General features: G+C 38.8%; 1 protein-coding gene across 1 annotated transcript in view; it reads right to left on the bottom strand.

Moving 5' to 3' along the window:
• LOC115295371 (estrogen receptor) overlaps nt 1–23,829 on the bottom strand; it is a 247,261-nt gene that overhangs the window by 70,887 nt on the left and 152,545 nt on the right. The window contains exon 4 of the mRNA XM_029943253.1: nt 3,941–4,079. Coding sequence (XP_029799113.1) covers nt 3,941–4,079 — 139 coding nt within the window. The remainder of the gene's footprint in view (nt 1–3,940; nt 4,080–23,829) is intronic.

Here is a 23,829-nt window from a genome sequence, read left to right as displayed (position 1 = left end):
TGGAAAACAGTGTGGAGGCTCCTCAAAAAACTATCGATAGAACTCCCTTATGACCCAGCAATAGCACTGCTAGGGATTTACCCAAGAGATAGAGAAATGCTGATGCATAGGGGCACATGTACCCCAATGTTCATAGTGGCACTTTCTACAATAGCCAAATCATGGAAAGAGCCTAAATGTCCATCACCTGATGAATGGGTCAAGAAGATGTGGTATATATACAATGGAGTACTATATGGCAATGAGAAATAATGAAATATGGCTATTTGTGGCAAAGTGGATGGACCTTGAGGGTGTCATGCTAAGCGAAATAAGTCAGGCAGAGAAGGATAGATTCCATATGTTTGCATTCATAGGTCTAACAGGAGAGACCTGGCAGGGGACCATGGGGAGAGGAAGGGGGAAAGAGAGTGGGAGAGAGTGAGAGACACAGATCAAGGGAAACTACTGAATACTGAAAACGAACGATGGACTGAAGGGGGAGGGGGAGGGAGGGAGGGGGTGATGGTCATGGAGGGGGGCACTTGTGGGGAGAAGCACTGGGTGTTATATGGAAACCAATTTGACAATAAACTATTAAAAAAAAAAAGAAATGTCTATAGACATCTTAAGTTGTTACCATTGGGGAAGAGGGGTGTTATGAGCCTCTGGTAGGTAAGGCCCCTGGTGTTGCTAAGCATCATAATATGTCCCAGACAGCCCAACAAGGAAGAATGAACCCACTAAAAAATCAGTAGTGCAGACTTTGAGAAATCCTGGTCCAAAAGAAGTGAGAACTTCAAATCTGGAGTTGAAGGAAGTAGGAATGGAGGGAGATGAGAACTTTCACGCATTGATACTGCAGTAAGAGACTTGAGAGAAGATTAAGCACAATGAGAGTGCATGAAAAAGGAAGAGAAGCAGGTGGCTGACAAAATCCTAGGCAATATTATCACCCTATTAGCTAAATGAGTTCTTTGGGTTGAGGTAAAGTCACAAATCCTTTCATATTTTTTTAAGTAAACCCTATCCTCAGAGGCCTGAATGTATGATCCCAAGATCAAGAGTCGCATGTTATACTAAGCCAACCAGGCACCCCCCAAACACTTTTATATTTAAAACATAACGTCATGGGCACCTGGGTGGCTCAGTCGGTTAACCATCATGATCTCACAGTCCATGAATTCGAGCCCAACATCAGGCTCTGTGCTGACCGCTCTCTCTCTCTCTCTCTTTCTCTATGTCTTCCTCTCTATATTCCTCCCTCATTCCTGTTCTGCCTCAGTCTCTCAAAAATAATAAATAAATGTTAAAAATGTTTAATAAAAAAGTGCAATGTCCTAATTATTGTTTTCATAAAGTGTATACCCAAGAAGATAGATAGAAATGAAATGGGGAATCATGTAGCAGATTAGTTATGAACATCAAAAAAAATTCAGCGTTGAAGGTCCACTCCATTCTGTAGCAGGGAAACACTGTATATGGTCTGCAAATTTGTTATAACTTAGTCACAGAACCACATGGCTGTACACAAGAACATTAAGAAAGAAACTGGAGAAGGAGGAGGAAGAGATAGATGGATGAGAAGAAAAGAAAGAAAAAAGAAGCAAATGAAAACAAAGAAAAAAGGGGGTGGAAAGAGGAAAATGGCAACACAAGAGAAATAAGAGGAAGGGAAGGAAGGGAAGGAGAACAGAAGAGACAACGCGAAGAGATGGACAGAATACAGCATAAATGCAGGTCTACGGTGGCCATCTTCAATAATTCTGCAAAACTGTGATAAGGGAATATAATTCATCAACAGCAAAATCTGTTTCTTGAACAGGATCATCACTATTTTTCAAAATATGTATAACACAAAATGACAGAACCGTACCCAACACTTGTACAATTCTCCAGGACTTCAATAAATGTTGCTGCCACTCTGCTCCAGTGGGTTGAATGGGGGTAAGGAAGCCTTGAGAGCGGGACAGGAGAAGGGGAGGTGGTGCCGGTGCTCCAAAGCAAAGGAATGTGGAAGGGTATGTCACAGGCAACCTGGCAGCCTGGGAGTGCGGAGCAGAGGGACAAAGGAAGTTTGCAAGAAACAGAAGATGGTCCTTTCCCATTTAAACTGTTATGTGGCCCACACACACAGGTATGCCTGGAAACCAATCAGAGGAGACACCACTGGCCACAAAAGAAGATGAAGAACATGAACATGGCACAGAAGTAGCATGAGTGCTGAGCTAGATAGATCTTTATTTCCAATCTTGGCTCCACCATCGGCTAGTCTGATGCTGTTTCCAAGTAGCAGAATGGCTCTGAAACTTAGCTTCTTTCTGGTAAAGTGTGAATAGTGAGCTTCCCAACCATGTTGTCATGACCAAATGGCATAGTGTATATAAATCGTTGAACATAATGACTGGTGCTGAGGAAGAACTCCATCAGTGGAGCTGCTGTAGAATAATGTCTAAATCTGATTTCTCTAAGCAATGACAAAACAAACAAACAAAAAACCCAGACCAATAGGGCCCATGTTCTAAGTCAACTCACAATAGAATATGTTACATAAAGCAACATCTTTGAAAACTGAAATCTTTGCTTTTGAAAATGAGCAAGCAATTTTTATGAATTCAAAGAACTGGGAGTGGCCTTTGGAATGTTGGCCAAATTTCTTCATTTAACTTATGGAAAACTGTAGAAGGAAATGAAAAGGCTCTTGAGGTTTGGATGAATATAGACCAAAAGAGACTAATTAAAAGGAGGCTATTCACAAATCATGGAACAGCCTAAATGTCCATCAACTGATGAATGGATTAAGAAGATATGTGAGGCAGAGAAGGGTAGATACCATATGTTTGCATTCATAGGTCTAACAGGAGAGACCTGGCAGGGGACCATGGGGCGAGGAAGGGGGAAAGAAAGTGGGGGAGAGTGAGGGACACAGATCAAGGGAGACTACTGAATACTGAAAAAGAACCATGGACTGAAGGGGGAGGGGGAGGGAGGGGGTGATGGTCATGGAGGGGGGCACTTGTGGGGAGAAGCACTGGGTGTTATATGGAAACCAATTTGACAATAAACTGTCATAAAAAATAAAATAAAATGAGTAAAATAAAATAAAATAGTTTCAACATTAAAAAAAAAAGAAGATGTGGTTTATATATACAATGTAGTACTACATGGCAACAAGAAAGAATGAAATCTGGCCATTTGAAGCAACATGGATGGAACTCCAGGGTGTTATGCTGAGTGAAATAAGTCAAGCAGAGGATAGATACAATATGTTTTCACTCATATGTGGAACAGGAGAAACTTAACAGAGGACCATGGGGTTGGGGAAGGGTAAAAACTAGTTAAGGAGAGGGAGGGAGGCAAACCATAAGAGACTCTTAAATAATGAGAACAAACTGAGGGTTGATGGGGGTGGTGAGAGGGGAAACTGGGTGATGGGCATGGAGGAGGGAACTTGTTGGGTTGAGCACTGGGTGTTATATGGAAACCAACTTGACAATAACCTATTAAAATTTTTATGACCATGCAAAAAAAGAAAAAAATAAGGCTATTCATTTCAATTTTTTAAACATACATAACACAAGATGAAGGTGGAGTTAGAAAATTATAATTCATGATGAAGTTATATAGATGTGTATGTACATACACTACTTATGTGTATGTACATACATTATACATATATATGTATGCATACAAATTCTATATGCATATATTAGAAATAACAGAGCTCTTTGAGGATGCTATTACTGATGTCTAGCATCATCTAGAAGATGTTATCCTAGAGATATCTAGCAGAAAGTTGTCCTTAGCTTACTGTGAACTTGACTAGACTACATGTCCCAAATTCACCCCTTTGTAAAGGAAACTTATTGGATAAAGTTCTTGAGTGCTTCACGGAGTACTGAATAAAGGAGTTTCAGGAATAAAGGATGTGCTTCCCCCAAGCTACATCCATGCCACTTACCTGTCTAGGAGCAAGTTAGGAGCAAACAGTAGCTTCCCTGGGTGCTCCATGGAGCGCCAGACAAGTCCAATCATCAGGATCTCTAGCCAGGCACATTCCAGAAGGTGGACCTGATCATGGAGGCTCAAATCAACAAAGCCTAGAACAAGATAAGAAAAACCCTGCTGACTTAAATGAAAAGTCATTATTAGTAAATGAGCACAACCCATGATTTGAGCTGGTGAGGTCTATTTTCTAGTAGATTGTATAACATATACTGGACACAGACCTGATAAGGAAGACAAGGGTTTTTTTTGTAAACCTAGTATATCAACAAACTCTACTGTAACATTAACTTTCTTAGTGCCTCACTGTCACATCTATATAAATATACTAACTTGCATAACCCTCTCAGCTTTCTATAAAGTTCTGTACTTAAATAGTGTTAAAACTTTAATCTTAGACATATTTCTTTACTTAGATACTTCTAGTAGTCCTATGTGATTACTGTATTTTATTTCTGATTCAGTTGAAGATATTTAGGTACAAGAGGTTTAAACTAATATCATCCTCAATGGGGAAAAATTAAGAGCTTCCCCTGAGATCAGGAACATGACAAGGATGTCCACTCTCACCACTGTTGTTTAACATAGTGCTGGAAGTCCTAGCATCAGCAATCAGACAAGAATAGGAAATAAAAGGCATCAGAATTGGCAAAGAAGAAGTCAAATTTTCACTTTTCACACATGACATGATACTCTACATGGAAAACCTTACAGACTCCACCAGAAGCCTACTAGAACTGATCCATGAATTAAACAAAGTCACTGGGGTGCAAAATCAACATACAGAAATCGGCTGCATTTTTATACAACATAATGAAGCAACAGAAAGAGAAATCAAGAAACGGATCCAATTCACAACTGCACGAGAAAACATAAAATACCTAGGAATAAACCTAACCAAACATGTAAAAGACCTATACGATGAAAATCACAGAAAACTTATGAAAGAAATTGAAGAAGACACCAAGAAATGGAAAAACATTCCATGCTCATGGATCAGAAGAATAAATATTGTTAAAATGTCATTATTATGCAAAGCAATCTACACATTCAGTGCAATCCCAATCAAAATTGCACCAGCATTCTTCACAAAGCTACAACAAACTATCCTAAAATTCATATGGAACCACAAAAGACCCCCAAATAGCCAAAGTAATATTGAAGAAGAAAACCAATCTTTAGCCTCTACTACAAAGCTGTCATCATCAAGACAGTATGGCATTGGCCCCAAAACAGACACATAGAACAATGGAATAGAATAGAGAACCCAGAACTGGATCCACAAATATATGGCCAATTAATCTTTGACAAAGCAGGAAAGAGTATCCAATGGAAAAAAGACTGCTTCTTTAGCAGGTGGTGCTGTGAGAACTGGACAGCAACATGCCAAAGAATGATGCTAGACCACTCTCTTACACCATACACAAAAATAAACTCAAAATGGACCTGAAGGACCTGAGTATGAGACAGGAAACCATCAAAACCCTAGAGGAGAAAGCAGGAAACAGCCTCCTGACCTCAACCTCAGCAATTTCCTACTGGACACATCCCCAAACACAAGGGAATCAAGAGCAAAAATGAACTATTGGGACCACATCAAGATAAAAAGCTTCTGCACTGCAAAGGAAACAATCAAGAAAACTAATAGGCAACTGACAGAATGGGAAAAGATAGTTGCAAATGACATATCATATAAAGGGCTAGTATCCAAAATCTACAAGGAACTCACCAAACTCCACACCCAAAAAGCAAATAACCCAGTCAAGAAATGGGCAGAAGAAACAGACACTTCTCCAAAGAGGACATCCACATGGCCTACAGGCACATGAAACGATGCTCAGCGTCACTCATCATCAGGGAAACACAAATCAAAACCACACTGATATACCACCTCATGCCAGTCAGAGTGGCTAAAATGAACAAATCAGAAGACTATAGATGCTGGCGAGGATGTGGAGAAACGAGCACCCTCCTACACTATTGGTGGGAATATAAACTGGCATAGCCGCTCGGGAAAATAGTATGGAGGTTCCTCAAAAAATTAACAATAGAACTTCTCCTATGACCCAGCAATAACACTGCTAGGGATTTACCCAAGGGATACGGAAGTGCTGATGCATAGGAGCACATGTACCCCAATGTTCATAGCAGCACTGTCACCAAGAGCCAAATCATGGAAGAGCCTAAATGTCCACCACCTCATGAATGGATCAAGAAGATGTGGTTTATATATACAATGGAATACTACATGGCAATGAGAAAGAATGAAATCTGGCCACTTGTGGCAATGAGGATGGAACTTGAGGGTGTCATGCTAAGTGAAATAAGTCAGGCAGAGAAGGACAGATACCATATGTTTTCACTCATAAGTTGAACAGCAAAAACTTAACAGAGGACCATGGAGAAGGGCAGGTGGGAAAAAGAGTTAGGGAGAGAGAGGGAGGCAAATCCTGAGAGACTCTTGAATACTGAGAACAAACTGAGGGCTGAAAGGGGAGGGGCAGGGAAGGGGTGATGGACATGGAGGAGGGCACTTGTGCAGAGGAGCACTGGGTGTTATATGAAAACCAACTTGACAATAAACTATAAACAAAATAATAAATAAACAAACAAACAAACAAACTACTTGCCTTAAGCCAAACACGAATTGGAGCACAGGCAGGACTAAAGTCACTAAAGTTCTATTTCTTTGTCTCACTACTAAGCCATGCTTTTTTTTTTTTTTACACCATGTAAAAGGAAGACTTAATGAAGTAGCATGTATAAATAAATAACTTGAGGGAGAATGAGTCAGATGAACAAAAGTGACATTATAATTACTTCTGGTAATAAACACTAATATGTCCTTGTTTGCCAAAGGTTTTAATGGGAGATTAAAGCTTTCCTAATCATCACTGACAATATGGTGGACACCTAATGACAGCAACAACAACAACAACAATGAGGAGGAGGAAAAGGGGAAGAGGAGGAGGAGGGGTAGAAGAAGAAGAAAAAGAAGAAGACGAAGACGATGACCAATTTATTGTGCCATTATTATGGTTTTGAAGCAATGCTAAGTATTTGCTCCACAATTTTTTAAATCTTTATTAATACAATAACTCTAAGAGGTAGAAACTGATGGGAATGCCCTTTTACAGATAAGAAAACAGATGTTAAGAGAGCTTATATATTTGTTAAGATCAGAGATGGTACTATAATCTCCAGAGTCTATGCCCTTGATTACAATTGATACTACTTCTTATGAGCTGCAATTAATTATGAAATTTGGATCAAATAACTAAATAAATCCAACCACACAAACTAAGATCCACAAGGGCAACAAGCATTAAGTGAACAATATGACCATAAATCTTACTGCCTCCCAAACCAGCTCCCAGTCTTCTTGCCCTGAAGTATCACATCAGGCTATTTCCTTCCTCTCTCCCTCTTATTTCAACCCTTTATTCTCACTCATCCATGAGACCGGCTCTAAAAAAATCCTTTTCCAGTGTCCTCTTCTTTATTTTTTCTCACTAGCATTACACTTTCATTAGTTATATATTGTTATGTTTATTAAAAAGCCAAAACATAAGTTCATTTCCATAGCAGCGAGGATGGATGGTTTGCCGGCTGGATGTTTTCTCTTGGGGGTCTTGAAGCTATGACAGGATCAGCATTCAACAAGTAGCTCATCATTTCTGTTGCATAGAAGAGCCATCCTTACTGCTAAATAGGTGACATTCCACAGAGAAACCCCAACTAGAAAAAGACCTCACAGTCTATGCCCCCTCCCAGCTATCATTCCATAATCAAGCCTCACCAATTCTATCTTTGAAGTAACACTAAAATTCTTCCTTCCCTTTCTATATGTCCACTGTTACTATTTTCACTTAATTCCTAAGAGTCTCTCACCTTTTTGTCTGACTTTTGTAACTCAACATAATTATTCTGAGACTTCCCCATGGTCATGCAATGAATAGTTGATTCTTTTGATTGCTGAGTGATATTCTATCATATGGACATATATGATGAATAAAAATACAATTTGGGGCTTATCCTTTCATTGAACCTTTGTGTTATTTACAGTTTGGGATTATTACAAATAAAGGGTTTTTTTCCATAATATTTTATTGTCAAATTGTTTTCCATACAACACTCTATGTACTAGTTTTTTGTATGAACATAGGCTCTCGTTTGTCTTGGGTAAAATAGTTAAGAGTACAATGGCTGGACCATACAGTATTGACAGGTGTATGTTACACTATTTAAGGAATTGTCAAACTGTCCATTTTATATTCCCACCAGCAATAGATTAGAACACAGTTGTTCCACATCCTCACTGAAACTTGGTAGAGTCAGCCTTTTTCATTATAGACATTCTAGTAGATCTGTGGGGGTATCATACTGGCTCTGTGGTCTTAATGTGCATTTCCTTAATAGCTAAATGATGTTGAGCATCTTTTCATGTGCTTCTAACAGATCATTACCATACATGATATTCATGTTAATTATGTCTATATCTGTAAACCCTGTTTAGACTGTGTATTCATTTGGAGTACCAGACGCATGGTCCTAACAAATTTGCTTTTTATTTTTTTTTAATTTTTAATGTTTTATTTATTTTTGAGAGAGAGAGAGAGAGACAGCATGAGGAGGGGAGGGTCAGAGAGAGAGGGAGACACAGAATCCAGACAGGCCTCAGACTCTGAGCTCTCGGCACAGAGTCCCAAAGCAGGGCTCAAACCCACCAACCATGAGATCATGACCTGAGCTGAAGCCGGACATTCAACTGACTGAGCCAACCAGGCACCCAAAAATTTATTGCACCTTTTTGTACATCAATCAACCATGGCAAGGCCCATAACACAGTATACTTTACCAGAGCAGGTGCCTTCCCATTGGAAAGGGTATGTTTCACTGACATACAGCAGGGCTTGCAACTGGAGAGAAAGTAGGTAGTTTTGTTCATTCCACAAACAAAGAACAAAACTAAAAGATGAAAAAACAGAGATTGGGTTTCAGAAAAGAAACTTCCTGAAAAGAAAAAGGAACAGGTATGTCTACAACTGGCAGCTACATACCTCCGGAGTGCACTGGGTCAGAATGGACTCACTGCTCTGGAAGAAACACTGCCTGAGGTGATAGGAAAGGTTCCTTTTTCTCAGTACCCCAAATATGATGGAATAAACCAACTCCCCTTAGCAGTACTTAAAAGGAAAGCTCTCAAGGAAGTTTTAATTCCCTAAGATTTTACCCCAATCTTTTGGGTGAAGTCTCATAAGAGCAATGCAAATTGACACTGTAAATGAAACTCACTTACAGAAATGTTAACATTCAAAAGTGATGTCTTTTTTCATGACATTCACTGTTTTATATGGGGGAAAATATAACCATGTGATAATGGCACCCATGAGGACACCTACATCGCATTATTCAGTACCCTCCACAAACCTCAAGCAATCCCACAGGATGAGATTTGGGAGTATCTTGAAAGAGAACTGCAGCTGGCCATGCGACTTGGGAAAACCAAAGGAGTATTCTCTGGTAGCAACCTTATGTATTAAAGTGAATCATACTTTTTAATTCTCACTTCAAAACTTTAGTGCTACTTAAGTCTGACAGTTTTAGTGGTCTTTTGGGAGGCTGAGAAGCTCACCATAACCATTTGTACCACACAAGTCTGGTGATTATGAAATCTGTCTAAAGTATGTCTTTTAGAAATGATTTTCAGTCTGAGTCTAGCAGAACTGCTGGGGCCTTCTGTCGAGATGATGTAGATCTCTCAAAAAGAAATAGTCCATTTAATTATCTTTCCCAGCTGTGCATATTGCCTGCAGACAAGGGTTATTGTATCTCTTGCACAGTGTCCTCTGCAAGTTCCTGGGGCGGGAGGGGGTGTGTGTGCAAAGAGACTATCAATCCACCTTCTTGATGACCATGAAGGCTACTGAAGATGGTCCATTAAAGACTCTCAATTCATAACCAATAGAGAAAAATAATGTACTAAATCTGAAACAAAATGATCTTGTCCATGCATAGACATCAAGTTTCAACCCTTGGTTATTTTCCTTATTAACAAGAGGAATAATCTAATGTGCCAATTCAACTGGATCTGCTATAATAATTTAGAGGCATTCAACAAAGCAAACCTTCCTGGAGCACCTGAAAGTGCTTTCAATTTGAAGATGGAAGGGAGTGGCATCTATGGGATATGAGTAGAGGCATCAGTGACAGATCTTACAGGTGACAAAGTGAGAGATGATTCACCCCCACCCCATCATTTGGGGACTTCCATCTTAGCAACAGTGGACAGTGAAAGGGGCAAAAGGGGCCCTGGGCCTGTAAAATCCACACAAGTGCAACTGAATGCATAGCTAAAAAGTAGTAACAGTAGTTTGCTGAGACCAAAAAAAAAATCAGATGCAAGGAAATCTCATTTTATAAAATAAAAATTTTTGTTTATTTATTTATTCTTGAGAGACAGAGAGAAAGAGAGGGTGCATAAGCAGGGGAGAGGCAGATAGAGGGAGACAGAGAATCTCAAGCAGGCTCCACACTGTCAGCAAGGAGCCTGAAGCAATGCTCGAACTCACGAACCATAAGAGAATGACCTGAGCCGAGACCAAGAGTCAGATGCTTAACCAACTGAGCCACCCAGGTGCCCCTATAAAATACTATTTTTTTAAAAAGCAAACTTGGGTCTGTTTCTCTAGCCTGCATCCACAGGCCTAGTAATAGAGTATCTGGAGATGGGGTATACTGGAAGCAGACAGAAATGTCTCAACTCCTACTCCCCACCATGTGAGCAGGGACCTAACAAAGTTGAGGGAGGTCTCTTTTATGGAGAAACAGCCTCCCTGTCTATATAACTAGCTCATTATCTCCAGCTTCATCACCACACAAAGACATTCCTGCCTTCTGTCCCCCATTATAAGTAACTGTTTCCTTTTCAAGATTTTTAAACTTTTGATATTTTTAAGGAGTTCATGAGCTCCTGGCATGTCCTCCTCTTTCTCTTGGGCCTTATGAGGTCCTAAACCCTCTTCCCCACTCTGCTGGAGACTGCTGGACAAATTACTTAATTTGCCTTGACACACAGGAGATCCTTCAAGCCTCACCCTTCCTTATGGGGTATGACAAGGCTCTTAGAAATCACATTAAAAAGTGTGCTGAGATCCCTAGGCAAAATGACTAATATAATGTGAATGCTTTAAAGTTCTTCACTGCAGTGGTGTAAAAGGTAAATCTCTGGCTATTCGGTACAGACATGAGAAAAAATAAGCACTATAGTAATTATATTTCTTATTTCCATGGGATAAATCTACAAAGATGCAAAGTGAGGTAGGAACCCTGTGGAAGAAATAAAGCAACTTTTCCATGGCTGCCTTATCTACAAAACTAGAAGCCCGGTGGTTAGTTCCCTTAGTAAATCCACTGGAAAAAACAGTTTCCTGACCTTCAGAAAAAAAAATTAATCATGTTCTCAGTCATATGATGACCCCAATGTTCTTCAAAATGTCATTTATGAAATTGCCTATTGCATTTTTTTGTATTGCTTTAACTCAATGGAAAAAGATTTAAATAATTAATCTCTTCCTCTGGATCCCAAGGACTCAGTGAAGAAGAAGAAAGAAAAGGACGAGTCAGAAGAAGAGGAAGAGGAGGAGAAGAGGAGGAGAAGGTGGGGGGGAGGAGGAGGAGGAGGAAAAGAAGGAGGAGGAGAAGAATGGGACATGAAACTGTAGCATAAAGACAGCTACAAGCTCAACAAAATTTGGGATTTCTGGGAGAAAGCCTAGAGAACAGGTAATACCAGAAGAACCTAGATCCCAGTTCAAATCTAAGCAGTCTTCATACCCTCCTTTTTGTAATTTTTTCTCTTTTTCTCCAGAAAATGGTAACTTGATGTCATACTATGGACATGTACTTCATGATATGAGTTCCAGCCTCCAAAACAAATTTTGGATCCTCTTTTTATGCAGTCTTATTATAGAGAGACCCATTAAAACTGTCATTCCCATTCTCTAACATTTTAAACTGTATCCAATAACATATAAGCACTGAAAAATTCTTTTTTTAAGAAATGACAAAAAATAAATTAAAGAAATAAAAGAAATGACCACAACCCATTTAAATACCATCATGCACCACTCTTACCAAGTTTATACCACTGTTAGAAAGAAAAATAAATGGCAATAGATTACCATTGTTTAGAAATATTTAATCACAATGCAAGACCATGGACCTCCCCTGCCCTGCCACCCCAGTGTGCCCTACATCACCACATCCGTGTGTATTCCAGCTTTCGTCCACTATAATGAACAGAAGTGTGCACAGACCACCTTCTAACACAATACCACTTAACCAATCCGTGGATTAGTATGTAATCACCAAACTAGTAGACATCCACCTTGCCAATACCAAGCTGACACTTTCTTGAGACTACAACAGCCCTCAGGCCTCAGGCATGATTATGGAGTATTTCCAAGTCACCTCCCAACATGGGACTTTTGATTGTCTGGAAAGTATACCCCTCTACCCCATCTTCCCGACAGAATGAGGAGGACAGAAGTAATGAAAAGAGTATGAGCCGAAAAGTCAAGTAGACTTGGCTTGAAATTCTTCTGTGGCCCACGGCCAGGTACTTCAGATCTTTGAAAGCCCTTCCCATCTGTAAAATGCAGATGGACTGACCTACCACTATAGGTCTGTAAAAGTTAAAGAGTTAGCAGATGTTCCGGAGCAGTGGAGTTGCTACTCAGTTGAATATTCGTTCCCCTTCCTATTCATCCCAACAGGCCTGGAACTTTTTCCCAACAGAAGGGAACATGACTTTTGCAAAGCACCCAGAGCAATATTTTAAAATATTTTAGATTTAGAGCTTCAAGCTTAAATTGGGCAGTTTGTATTTGCCCTAAGTCATGTTGTTTTCTGTTTATATTTTTCTTTTTATTTATATACAAAAATAACCTAATAAAAAGGATAAAAGGCTTCCTGGACATCAAACAGCTCTTACAAAACAACATTTTCATGATTTAAAAGTGGAGAGAACAAGAGCATGTGGATTATATTTCTCTTAAAATACATATGTGAAAAACTGCAGAAAGAAAGCACGTTTGGGGTTTTGTTACACACCAAGCATTTCAAGATGTTTAGTAAACCCAGAACGCAGCTGTATTTGTACACCCCCGATATAAACGGTCAATGGTTTTCTACTGCACTTGGCAGCCAGGCACACTGTGCTTGCCGCTCCTTATTTTGCCTTGAGAGAGAACGAAACTTGCCCTGTGGTGGCGATCTGCCTTAAAATAAAGCAGTGTTCTCAAGGTCACGCTAAGCAATAAAAATCACCTGTAAGTGAAGAACTGACTGTGACCAACTTGATCTTATAAAAAATGTCACATTTAGCATAGCTGACAGCCAATTAGTTTGAGTAGAGATTGGAGAATTCATGGCAAAGTTTTAAAAGTAAACAAAAGTGGTGCTTTTTAAAAACAATGGTATTGGGGCATTCTGGACGGCTCAGTCGGTTAAGCATCTGACATCAGCTCAGGTCATGATCTCACAGTTCATGGGTTTGAGCCCCACATCGAGCTCTGTGCTGACAGCTAGCTCAGAGCCTGGAGCCTGCTTCGGATTCTGTGTCTCCCTCTCTTTCTATTTCTCCCCTTCTCATGCTCTGTCCTCTCTCTCTCTCTCTCTTTCAAAAATAAATAAACATTAAAAATAAAACAATAAATAAAATCAATGGTATATATTTCAAATGCTCCTTATTAAGATAAGGATATGTTGAATGAAATACAGATGATGAGATCGTGATATCCATATAAATCCCAAAACTTTCCAATCTTGACCTCTACAGCCTGACAAAAGTACCATGTTTTGACACAATATAATAAAGACATTTATGACAGCATTACCAATTCAACTGAAATTGGGCTTTGACCACCATCTCCCACACTACATTTAAGGAACACCTTATAATGCTCCCTTTGAAAAATCATTAGGCTTGCCCATGGAAATGTATTCAGATTCCAAAATTTCTAGTATTTTCCCCTGCTTGTCATGCTTCTAGGTGTATATTTGTATGTGTGATAGATTGCAGTTACATTTTACATACCTACCAATATTTGAATAGTTTTCTACATCAATAATAGGATATGAAAAAGGTGTACAGATAAGTTGTGTCTGATCTAGAGAGGTAATTACAGAACTTCTCTGATTAGAAAGAAAAGTAGAATTATGAAAAACTGATGCAGTCACTCTAGAAAACAGTATAGAAGTTCCTTAAAAATTTAAAATATAACTACCCTATGATCCAGCAATTGCAATACTACATAGTTAACCAAGAGATACATGTGTGCTGTTTTAAAAGAGTACATGCACCCCAATGTTTACAGCAACACTAGCCAAAGTATGGAAAAAGCCCAAATGTCCACTAATGGATGAATGGATAAATAAGATGTGAGAGATATATATATACACACATACACATACAATGGAGTATTACTTGGCAATCAAAAAGAATGAAACCTTGCTATTTGCAGCTACATGGAGGGAACTAGAGGGTATTATGTTAAGCGAAATTAGTCAGAGAAAAACAAGTATCATATGACTTCACTCATAGGAGGACTTTAAGATACAAAACAGATGAACATAAGGGAAGGGAAGCAAAAATAATATAAAAACAGGGAGGGGGACAAAACGTAAGAGACTCTTAAATAGAGAGAACAGAGGGTGTTAGAGGGGTTCTGGGAAGGGGAATGGGCTAAATGGGTGAGAGGCATTAAGGAATCTACTCCTGAAATCACTGTTGCACTATCTGCTAACTAATTTGGATGTTAATTAAAAAACAAGTAAATTGCTTAAAAAAAAGAAATAAAAGTATAGCTATTTTGAAAAGCACCTTAGTGTCTCAAGGTTTAGGATTATATATTGTAGCATATATAAAATAATTACAATACAAAGAAGGAAATTATTCTTGACCTTCAAGAGCAACTTCATAAAATATTTCCCTTAACCTTTATTTAGGAAGTTTATTGATAACACACTTTTATATGGCCAGATACGCAGTTCCTTATTTTTCGGAGGCTGGATATTTCTTAATTCTGATCCTAGCAAGTATACACTAGAAATGGTGAAAATTTTCTTTTTAAAACTTATGTTCTCATTTTGTAATATATCACTGCATATCACCCCTGTACAGAGGTGCATGACACTATTGAGTTGTATCCCTCATGCATTCATTTATTCGGAAAATTTCTTTCTAATGTTAATAATAGGAAAAGGATTTTCTCTCCTAAAGAACTGATGTGCTTTTTTTGCAGGAAAGTAAGAACAACAGAGCTTTACTACAGACTGCAGGAAGTCTTACTGTCAGGAAGCCCAGACATTAATACAATATTCAAAGGCAATAACAATTTTCCCGGTTCCCTGGGAAAATTACTGCCTTCCTCCTACTTTTTCTGACCTTGGTTTTGACTGTACTATTGGATTATAAGGCACTTCATATCAGGCTTTGCCAAATGGATAGAGGAATAAATCATTAAAATATATATGTTTGTTTTCACACAGACACAATTATCTCCCCCCTTTTTTTCTCTCCATTTAACAGAGAGTAAGTTATGTGATGACAGAGAGGAAGTAGTTTGTGAGGAGAAGAGAATTAATCTCACAACTACATCTGATTCCAAAAAGAAGAATAAGCCAAAACTTTCAGATATAAGATCAGATTTGGGGATCAAAAAAATGTCCCTCGTAGAAAACAAAGCAGATGGTGACTCTACCTTGTTACCAACCCCATCTGCGAGCCGTGGCTTATGAAGAGACGGTTGTCATGACAATAAGCATTTGAGAAGAGTTCTGGAGAAGCTGATGGATTAAAGAGTGTCTCCTAGCTTCCCAATTTTTGAAACACACACACACAAAAAATCACCCCCCCCCATCCACCAAATAAGCAATTCTATTACTTCTCGTATTGGCTATAATTATTCTCTATTGACAGTATACATTTTTGTATTCTCTCATCTCAAAATCCTCCTTGGAAGGACAGAAAAGCTATTTACTCTGATACGGCATAGCTTGAAGGTAAACTAGTCTTTTATTTTTATTCAGCAAGGGCAACTGTATTAACTACAGCTTAATTTTTTTTTTCCTTACAAGCTCAGAAAAAAAGTCAATTTTGACTTAACTGGAAAGAAGTGGGGGAGGGAAAGTAAAGGAAATTACTTTCCAGTTTCTGAGTAGATTGCAAACTACAGAAGGAAAAAAATTAATAAACTATAAAGTAAAGTACTTAAGCCTGTCCTTTGACGTGCTCGGCAAATGCACAGGAAGGCCGGCACTGTGGAGCGGGGCAGGTTCGCTCGGAAAGAGCATAGACTGGCTGTGTTTGAAAAGTCAACAAGCACTTGTACTTTGGAACATACATTTTTTCCTGTCTACCTAGAAGCAGACCTACAGAACTATTTCAAATCCTATTGTCAGCAGTCTGAGTTTTCCAGATAACTGTATGCTCCTGGGAAACACTACAAATGTCAACACAAAGACGGGGAGGGAAGGAGTCCATTCTTTTTAGGCAAGTCCCTCAAATAAATGGACAATGATGATTCCCTCCTATCTCCACCCTGCGTAAGCCCCTCAATGAAACCCAAACTGATGATTATCTTACAGTTTAAGGACTGTACTGTCTCTCTCTCTCTCTCTCTCTCTCTCTCTCTCTCTCTCTCTCTCTCTCTCTCACACACACACACACACACACACACACACACACACACAAGCATTTGCTAGATGAATACCTGTTATTGCCAATGACCCGGGGACATCTATTTCCAGAATGAATTAGGAGCACAAAATAGGCTTATTCTCTCATTCTCATACTTAAATTCAGAATGTTAAAATGAGTCTTGCAAGGCAAAAACTCCAAGAAGAAACAGAAATGCTGAGTATCAAGTCACATAACAATACTGCCTCTGAGAAACTTGAGGCCAAGGTACAGGACCCCATAGGATGGCAGCCCCCAGTCTCAGGCCAGTGAGGATCTGAGAGTCTCACAAACATACGGGGGATTTATGTTAAAAAGCTTGCTTCTGGGGCACCTGAGTGGCTCAGTTAAGCATCCAACTTCAGTTTGGGTCATGATCTCACAGTTTTGTGGATTTGAGCCCCATGTCAAGCTCTGTGCCAACAGCTCAGAGCCTGGAGCCTGCTTCAGATTCTGTGTCTCCCTCTCTTTCTGAGCCTCCCCCACTTGTGCACTCAATCTCACAAAAATGAATTTTTTAAAAAGTTAAGAAAATTTTAAATAACAAATAGTTTGCATCCTCCCTTTCAGTCTTCCCACAACTTCCCACCCCGCACATTCTCTCCATTAAGCTACATAAATTATGGCCCCAGAGCGAAAAAACAACAAAATAAAGGAGAAAGAATTATTTCAGCTTCTTCCATCCCAGATCTGAAGTCAGTCAACACTGACCTTATTTACACCATTGAAGAGAAAAACCATAAAAGAATTAGAAAGTCAGAGACTATTTTCCCGTAAGTCATGGTAAATCTTTTTATAAGCGCAGCAGATCTTGCCAGGCCGTTAAATAACCATGCTAAAAATAAAGTGGGTAGCTAGGAGAATCTATAAGAGAAATTCCCTAAATGCTAATTACCTTCAAAGCAAGAACTATTTCATTTCTTATTAGTTCAACATGGTCTTTGGCTTGGTACTGGCTCTCATTAATAGTGTTGACTTCCTAAGGATTTCAACAGGAACTATAACAATATTTCCTAATAAAAATAAACAGTAACTGTATTAGTTTTGTAGAGCTGCTATAACAAAGTGCCACAAACTGATAGCTTAATAAAAAACAGAAATCAGGAAATAACAGTTCTGGAAACCAGGAGTCTGAAATCAAAGTGTCAGCAGGGCCATGCTTTCTTCAAAGATACTAACGGAATGTCTGTTTTATGCTTTTCTCTTAGCTTCTGGTGTTGCTGGCAATCATTGGCATTCCTTGGCTTATAGATCCATTATTATGGATTAGGACTGGCACCTAATCCAGAGACGTAAGACTTCCTTAGATTTCTAATTCACGTCCCGACAGCATACCTAATGGGAAGGGAGGCAATGCAACAGAGGGACCAGCAGTGTGGCATGATCTTGAAACTGTTTCTAGACCAGAACACACAAGAGTACAGAAAGTAGAAGAGAAGAGTGATCAGAAATGTGACTGTATGAGGAAGCATGAGTGCGGGCTGGGGGGAGTGTTAGGAGGCTTTGGCTTCACCCTTGGGAAGAAGGAATGTACGGCCACTGAAGCATTTTAAAAACAGAAGTCTTAGCTACAGTGGAAGAATGGAGAAGGAATAAAAAGAGACCCATTCCTGAGATATCAAAGAAGAATTAACCAAATTTAACAACTAAAGGATGAAAAGAGGGGGAGAAGGAGTCAAGGATCTCTTAAGTGTCTGGCCATTGTGATTGTCCACTGTGATGGGCATATATAATAAGGAAGAGAAGGCTCATGGGGAAGGCAGTGAGCAGTGCCAGCTTGAAAATATTTAGCCTAAACTTCCCTGTAGAGCAATGATGGAGAAAAGTCTAGTAGATTGCTGAAGGCTATAAAGCCAAGAAGCCTGGGCAGCCTCAAGTCATAGATTGGGTATGACCAGGAAACAGGTAAAAGCTGAAATCAGTGGGGATGGGTGGTACCACCTAGAAGGGGCAAAGAGAGAAAAGAGGCAAATATATCATGAAAAATGCCAATGCATCAAAGTGATTACCATTTTTCCCTGTACTGAAAACAATGACTTTATTACTTTTACTTAAAAAAAACCTTTTTCCTTTAGACTATTTCTAAAATAAAATATTAATAATAATACAGCATGGGGCTGGCATATGCTTTCCTTTCTTTGTACTTATTACATTCAATGCCATTAAATAGAAATTTAGAAAGGGAAAAATAAACATCTCTTATCCACAGATTTATTCTGAAAAAGATCAACTCTGGCCATGCATGTGAATTTTTGTAAAAATACTTTCAATAATAAGAATTCATAAGTGATCTCTTAAGCATTCCCACCTGGGGTGATGCAACACTTCTACTTTCTCGCATTAGGGGATTAGCTTCAGAAAATCACCTATGTTCCTCTTCTCTAATCTAAAAAGAGTTCTGAGGGGAGGTAGGTTCTCAGCTCCAAAGAGCGTCCTGCAGCTGGAGGTCTGAGCTGGTGTCCTCCATGTCCTCCCTCCCCACTGTCCTTCTGAAGGTGCACTTAAGTGGCAAATGCAGCCTGGACTTAGCAATGATGTCATTCATGCCTCCCAGCAAAACTACACCAGATTCCTCTTTGGTGGGGTGGAGGGAGGAGGAGAAGCTGAATGTCACTGAGCTGTCCTGAGGAGTGTCAGCCTTGAGATGGCCATGCCTTCCCCTAAGGGAAATGAACAGAACCACTGGGACAGTTTTTTTCACAAAGTTGGCAAGCAGGGTGACAGCGTGGAATAAAATTTGAGGAAAATAAAACTCAAAAATACTTTGCCTATTTTGCATTCTCAGAACTAAAAAGAATGTTGAACCGAATTATTTTTTCTTTCTAAATGGAAGTTTTCTTTATTTTTATAAATAAAAATTAAAGAGAATATCCATAATTTTAGATTAGTCAGATTTCCAATCTACATTACTGTCAGAAAACCAAAGGGAAGAATTTTATTTCTAAATGTCTATACCTATTTATTGTTCTATCTATTTGTCATCTACCTATCTATCTAGTCTTTCTCTTCTCCCACCTATGAAGCAGTTAGGAAATTCTCCAGGGAACAATGGCCTAAAATTCCTCAGCACTCTTTCAATATCTCTTAGTGTTATGGTCAGCTTCCCAAATCAGCTTCCAATCTAGAAAGACAAATTAAGCCAGAAATGGAGATGAGCATGGAGGTGGTTCTTTTGATTCATAGATATCATGCTTATCAGCATGAACCTGTTTTACATTTAACAGTGAAAATATACTCTGTCTTCAAGATTGTAAAATATCTTGTTTTAAGTATTTCACTAAAAAGACAAAACAATACCCCTCCCAAACCAATAGCACATATACCAAATTAGAAGCCAGGTTTATGAATATTGAGCAAAGAAGAGAAGTAGATATCTTTTCTTGGATACAAGGACATAAAGATGCCATCACTGAAATGACATACATTCTTATTCTCTCATGATGACAAGATTAATGAAGGTCCAAGAAGAGAATGGGCTTAATCCAGGAAGTCACTGACTGGGCTCTGGTTTCCTCAGGCAATGCTAGAGTGAAGAAAAGCATGAGCAGAATTACCACTTTCCAGGAAGACCTACTTGTATACAGAGAAAAATGCCTGTTGGATACCTTCTTAGAGTTCCATGTTTCTTAATAGGATCTTTAACATTTCAAACATAAAATGAGGTGGTATTAAGATGCCGTGTGTGTGTGTGTGTGTGTGTGTGTGTGCGCGCGCGCGCACGTGCACATGATGGGAGGGTTGATGGATTTTGCTGAGACCACATTTGCCACTTACTGGGTGTTTGACCTTGGGTGAATTATTTCATCTCTGGCGCCTAGCACAATGTCTCTCTTGATGTGTTCTCCGTGAATATTTTTTGAATGAATGAGTTGTTCTGGACTTCACAGTTACTTCCTCTACAAAGTGGGGATGATAACAATATCCCTGCAGTACATTATGACAACAAAATGTATACAAAGAACCTATCACATTACCTGGAAAATATTGGTAGCCTACAAATAAATGATGCCTGTCATTGCTTTAGTTCCTTCTGTTTTTTTTTTTAAAGATTTTATATATTTAAGTATTTTTAAGTAATCTCTATATCCAATGTGGGGCTCGAACTCACAACCATGAGATCAAGAGTTGCATGCTTTACCAACTTAGCCACTTATGTGCCCAACTTTAGTTCATTTTTTAATAATAAAAGTGGCAAATATTATGCATATGACAAATTATCCTCCCATACCCTGACCATGAGTTTCACCATCTACAAGGCAGAGCTTCAAATACAGTTAAGACAGAGTTCTCAAATATTTTTGTTCAATTTGGAAATCTGAAGTCTGCCGACCTTTTCTGAGAATAAGATTCTAAATGCATGAAATAAAATAGTTAAATTTCACAAAATAAAACCAACTATACTGAAATCCACTTATTTTTAGAAGCTTGGTGTGTCCATAGATGCCAAGTTAAGAACTCCTCATTGGGGAAGAAGAGAAGTCAATGACTTCACAGGTGATCAAAAGCTGTTAGTATTTTCATGCGCATCACAAGGACCTCCTGCCCCTTCCCCCCTTTTTCTGGAATATTCTCGTAAACCTATTGAAAAGCAAAGAGAATATTATTAACTATTGGGAATACTGTCTACATTTGAGACAAGGGGCTCTGGGGTGGGGGGAAGGTTGTAATACAGACCAAGTAAAACAACTGCTATTTAAGAGCACATAAAATCCTTACTTAACTGAGGAATGTCTGAAAATTCATCAGGATTTGAAAACTGAAGGTAAATGGCAAGTCTTAAAGCCATTATTAATTTAATGAATTATAAAATGAATTTGCAATATCAAAAAAACCATTTTATTTCTTTTAAGAGATAGCAAAACCTGTTAAAAAGCAGTTATACATGAAATGGACAGGTAAAATTTCAAAAATACATACTTCTCATCTTTCAAATCTCTCATTAAGATTAGTCAGGTGCATGAGGTTTTCTCTGGTGGCTGAACATAAATGGCCATCTGAGGACTGGCCAGGAGAATCAGAACACCCACCATTATCATTAGCTTCAACACGACCATTATGAGGGGTGGTCATAATGGATAAAGTAAGAACTGTATACCCAGCCCACATCAAATAACTTCTATGTATTCTGTCCATGGCACCTTAGATACTCATAGGACTAGCAATTGATTGCAAAGCCAACCCACCTCAAAGGCGTATAGGTGCATGAAAGGACTGTACTTTGGATAGAATAAGAATGTGAGGAACACCTAAATTTCTGAATGGAAGCTGACAGGAAATAAACAGATCTTAATCATAAATACATGGAGAATCCTAGGTCATATGGGAATTGGTTATATTTGCTTACACAAACCAAGAAGATTGTCTCTATCTGGAGTCTGCAAGATGGTACACGATTAATGACGTGCTTTCAGAAAAACGTAATTGGTTGGTTGTTTGAAAAAGTTTTCTGATTCTTTTTCTCAGCCTTTCCCCAGTCCTAGAAGATACTACCCCTCCAATGTATGACTTCCTGGGTCATCTCTAATTGTGGACTTACTAGGCAGGAAGATGTAGGCTCATTCATCTTTACTTTCCCCCAAAGAACTCAGAACTGCACTTTTCACAAAACTTACATTTGAAAAGATTCTGAATGAATATTAGCAGGGAGCTAAAAGAGAATAGAGAAAAAGAAACAAATTCATGCTGACTTTATTGGCAACTATAGAATCCTAATTTACTAGGCTGGACCTCATTATCTTTGTATATAAATTGTATTTTTACATGTGAGTTTTACCTAAACATTTAATATCCTCCCCAAATTCGGATACTTCAGAGAAATAACAAAGGTAAAGGGACAAAGAAAAGGCCTAACTATATGGAAAAATGTAAAAGAAGTAGAAGGAATAACAAAATTCTAACAAGTAGCAAGAAGGGTCAGGAATACCTTCATCATTTCTGGAAGACTTAAAGTACACTTCCAAGTGCTCTTTCGGGATGATGGCATCTCTAAAGCCATCTCCATTCCCTTTTATTTGCATGGTTTTCTCTTCTGCAATTCTGTCATCCAATGGAGTTTTGACAAAGTGAACACGATTTAAATTTTGAACTCTAACAAAAATCTCAAATCAGTTTTGCCTGGCTAAATGCATAGTCAATGTCAAGAAAGACCCAGAAAGTGGCACAATGGTTGGTTGAAAAACAACTCAGCATCTATCGACAGGATCATATGGTTTTTATCCTTTCTTTTGTTAATGTGATGGATCACATTGATGGATTTGCGGATATTGAACCATCCCTATAACCCAGGAATGGATCCCACTTGATCATGATGGATAATTCTTTTTATATGCTGTTGAATTCGATTTGCTAGTATCTTGTTGAGTATTTTTGCATCTGTATTCATTAAGGATATTGGTCTGTAGTTCTCTTTTTTGGCTGGGTCTCTCTGTCTGGTTTGGGTATCAAGGTGATGCTGGCTTTGTAGAATGAGTTTGGAAGCTTCCCTTCTAGTTCTATTTTTTGGAATAGTTTGAGAAGAATGGGTATTAGCTCTGTTTAAATGTCTGGTAGAGTTCCCCTGGGAAGCCATCTGGCCCTGGGCTCTTATTCGTTGGGAGATTTTTGATAACGGATTCAATTTCTTCACTGGTTATTGGTCTATTCATGCTTTCTATCTCTTCCCATTTGAATTTTGGTAGTGCATGTGTATTTAGGAATTTGTCCATTCTTCTAGATTGTCCAGTTTGTTGGCATATAGTTTTTCATAGTAATCTCTGATGATTGCTTGTATTTCTAAGGGATTGGTTGGAATAGATCCTTCTTCGTTCATCATTTTGTCTATCTGAGTGCTCTCTCTTTTTTTTCTGAGGAGCCTGGCTAGAGGTTTATCGATTTTGTTTATTTTTTCAAAGAACCAACTCTTGGTTTCAATTAATTTTTGACAAAGCAGGAAAGAGTATCCGATGGAAAAAAGACTGCCTCTTTAGCAGGTGGTGCTGGGAGAACTGGACAGCAACATGCAGAAGAATGAAACTAGACCACTCTCTTACACCATACACAAAAATAAACTCAAAATGGCTGAAGGACCTGAATGTGAGACAGGAAACCATCAAAACCCTCGAGGA

This window comes from Suricata suricatta, chromosome 7, assembly GCF_006229205.1.
Source record: "Suricata suricatta isolate VVHF042 chromosome 7, meerkat_22Aug2017_6uvM2_HiC, whole genome shotgun sequence".
Taxonomy (NCBI): Eukaryota; Metazoa; Chordata; class Mammalia; order Carnivora; family Herpestidae; genus Suricata; species Suricata suricatta.
This window is presented reverse-complemented; position numbering and strand designations above follow the sequence as displayed.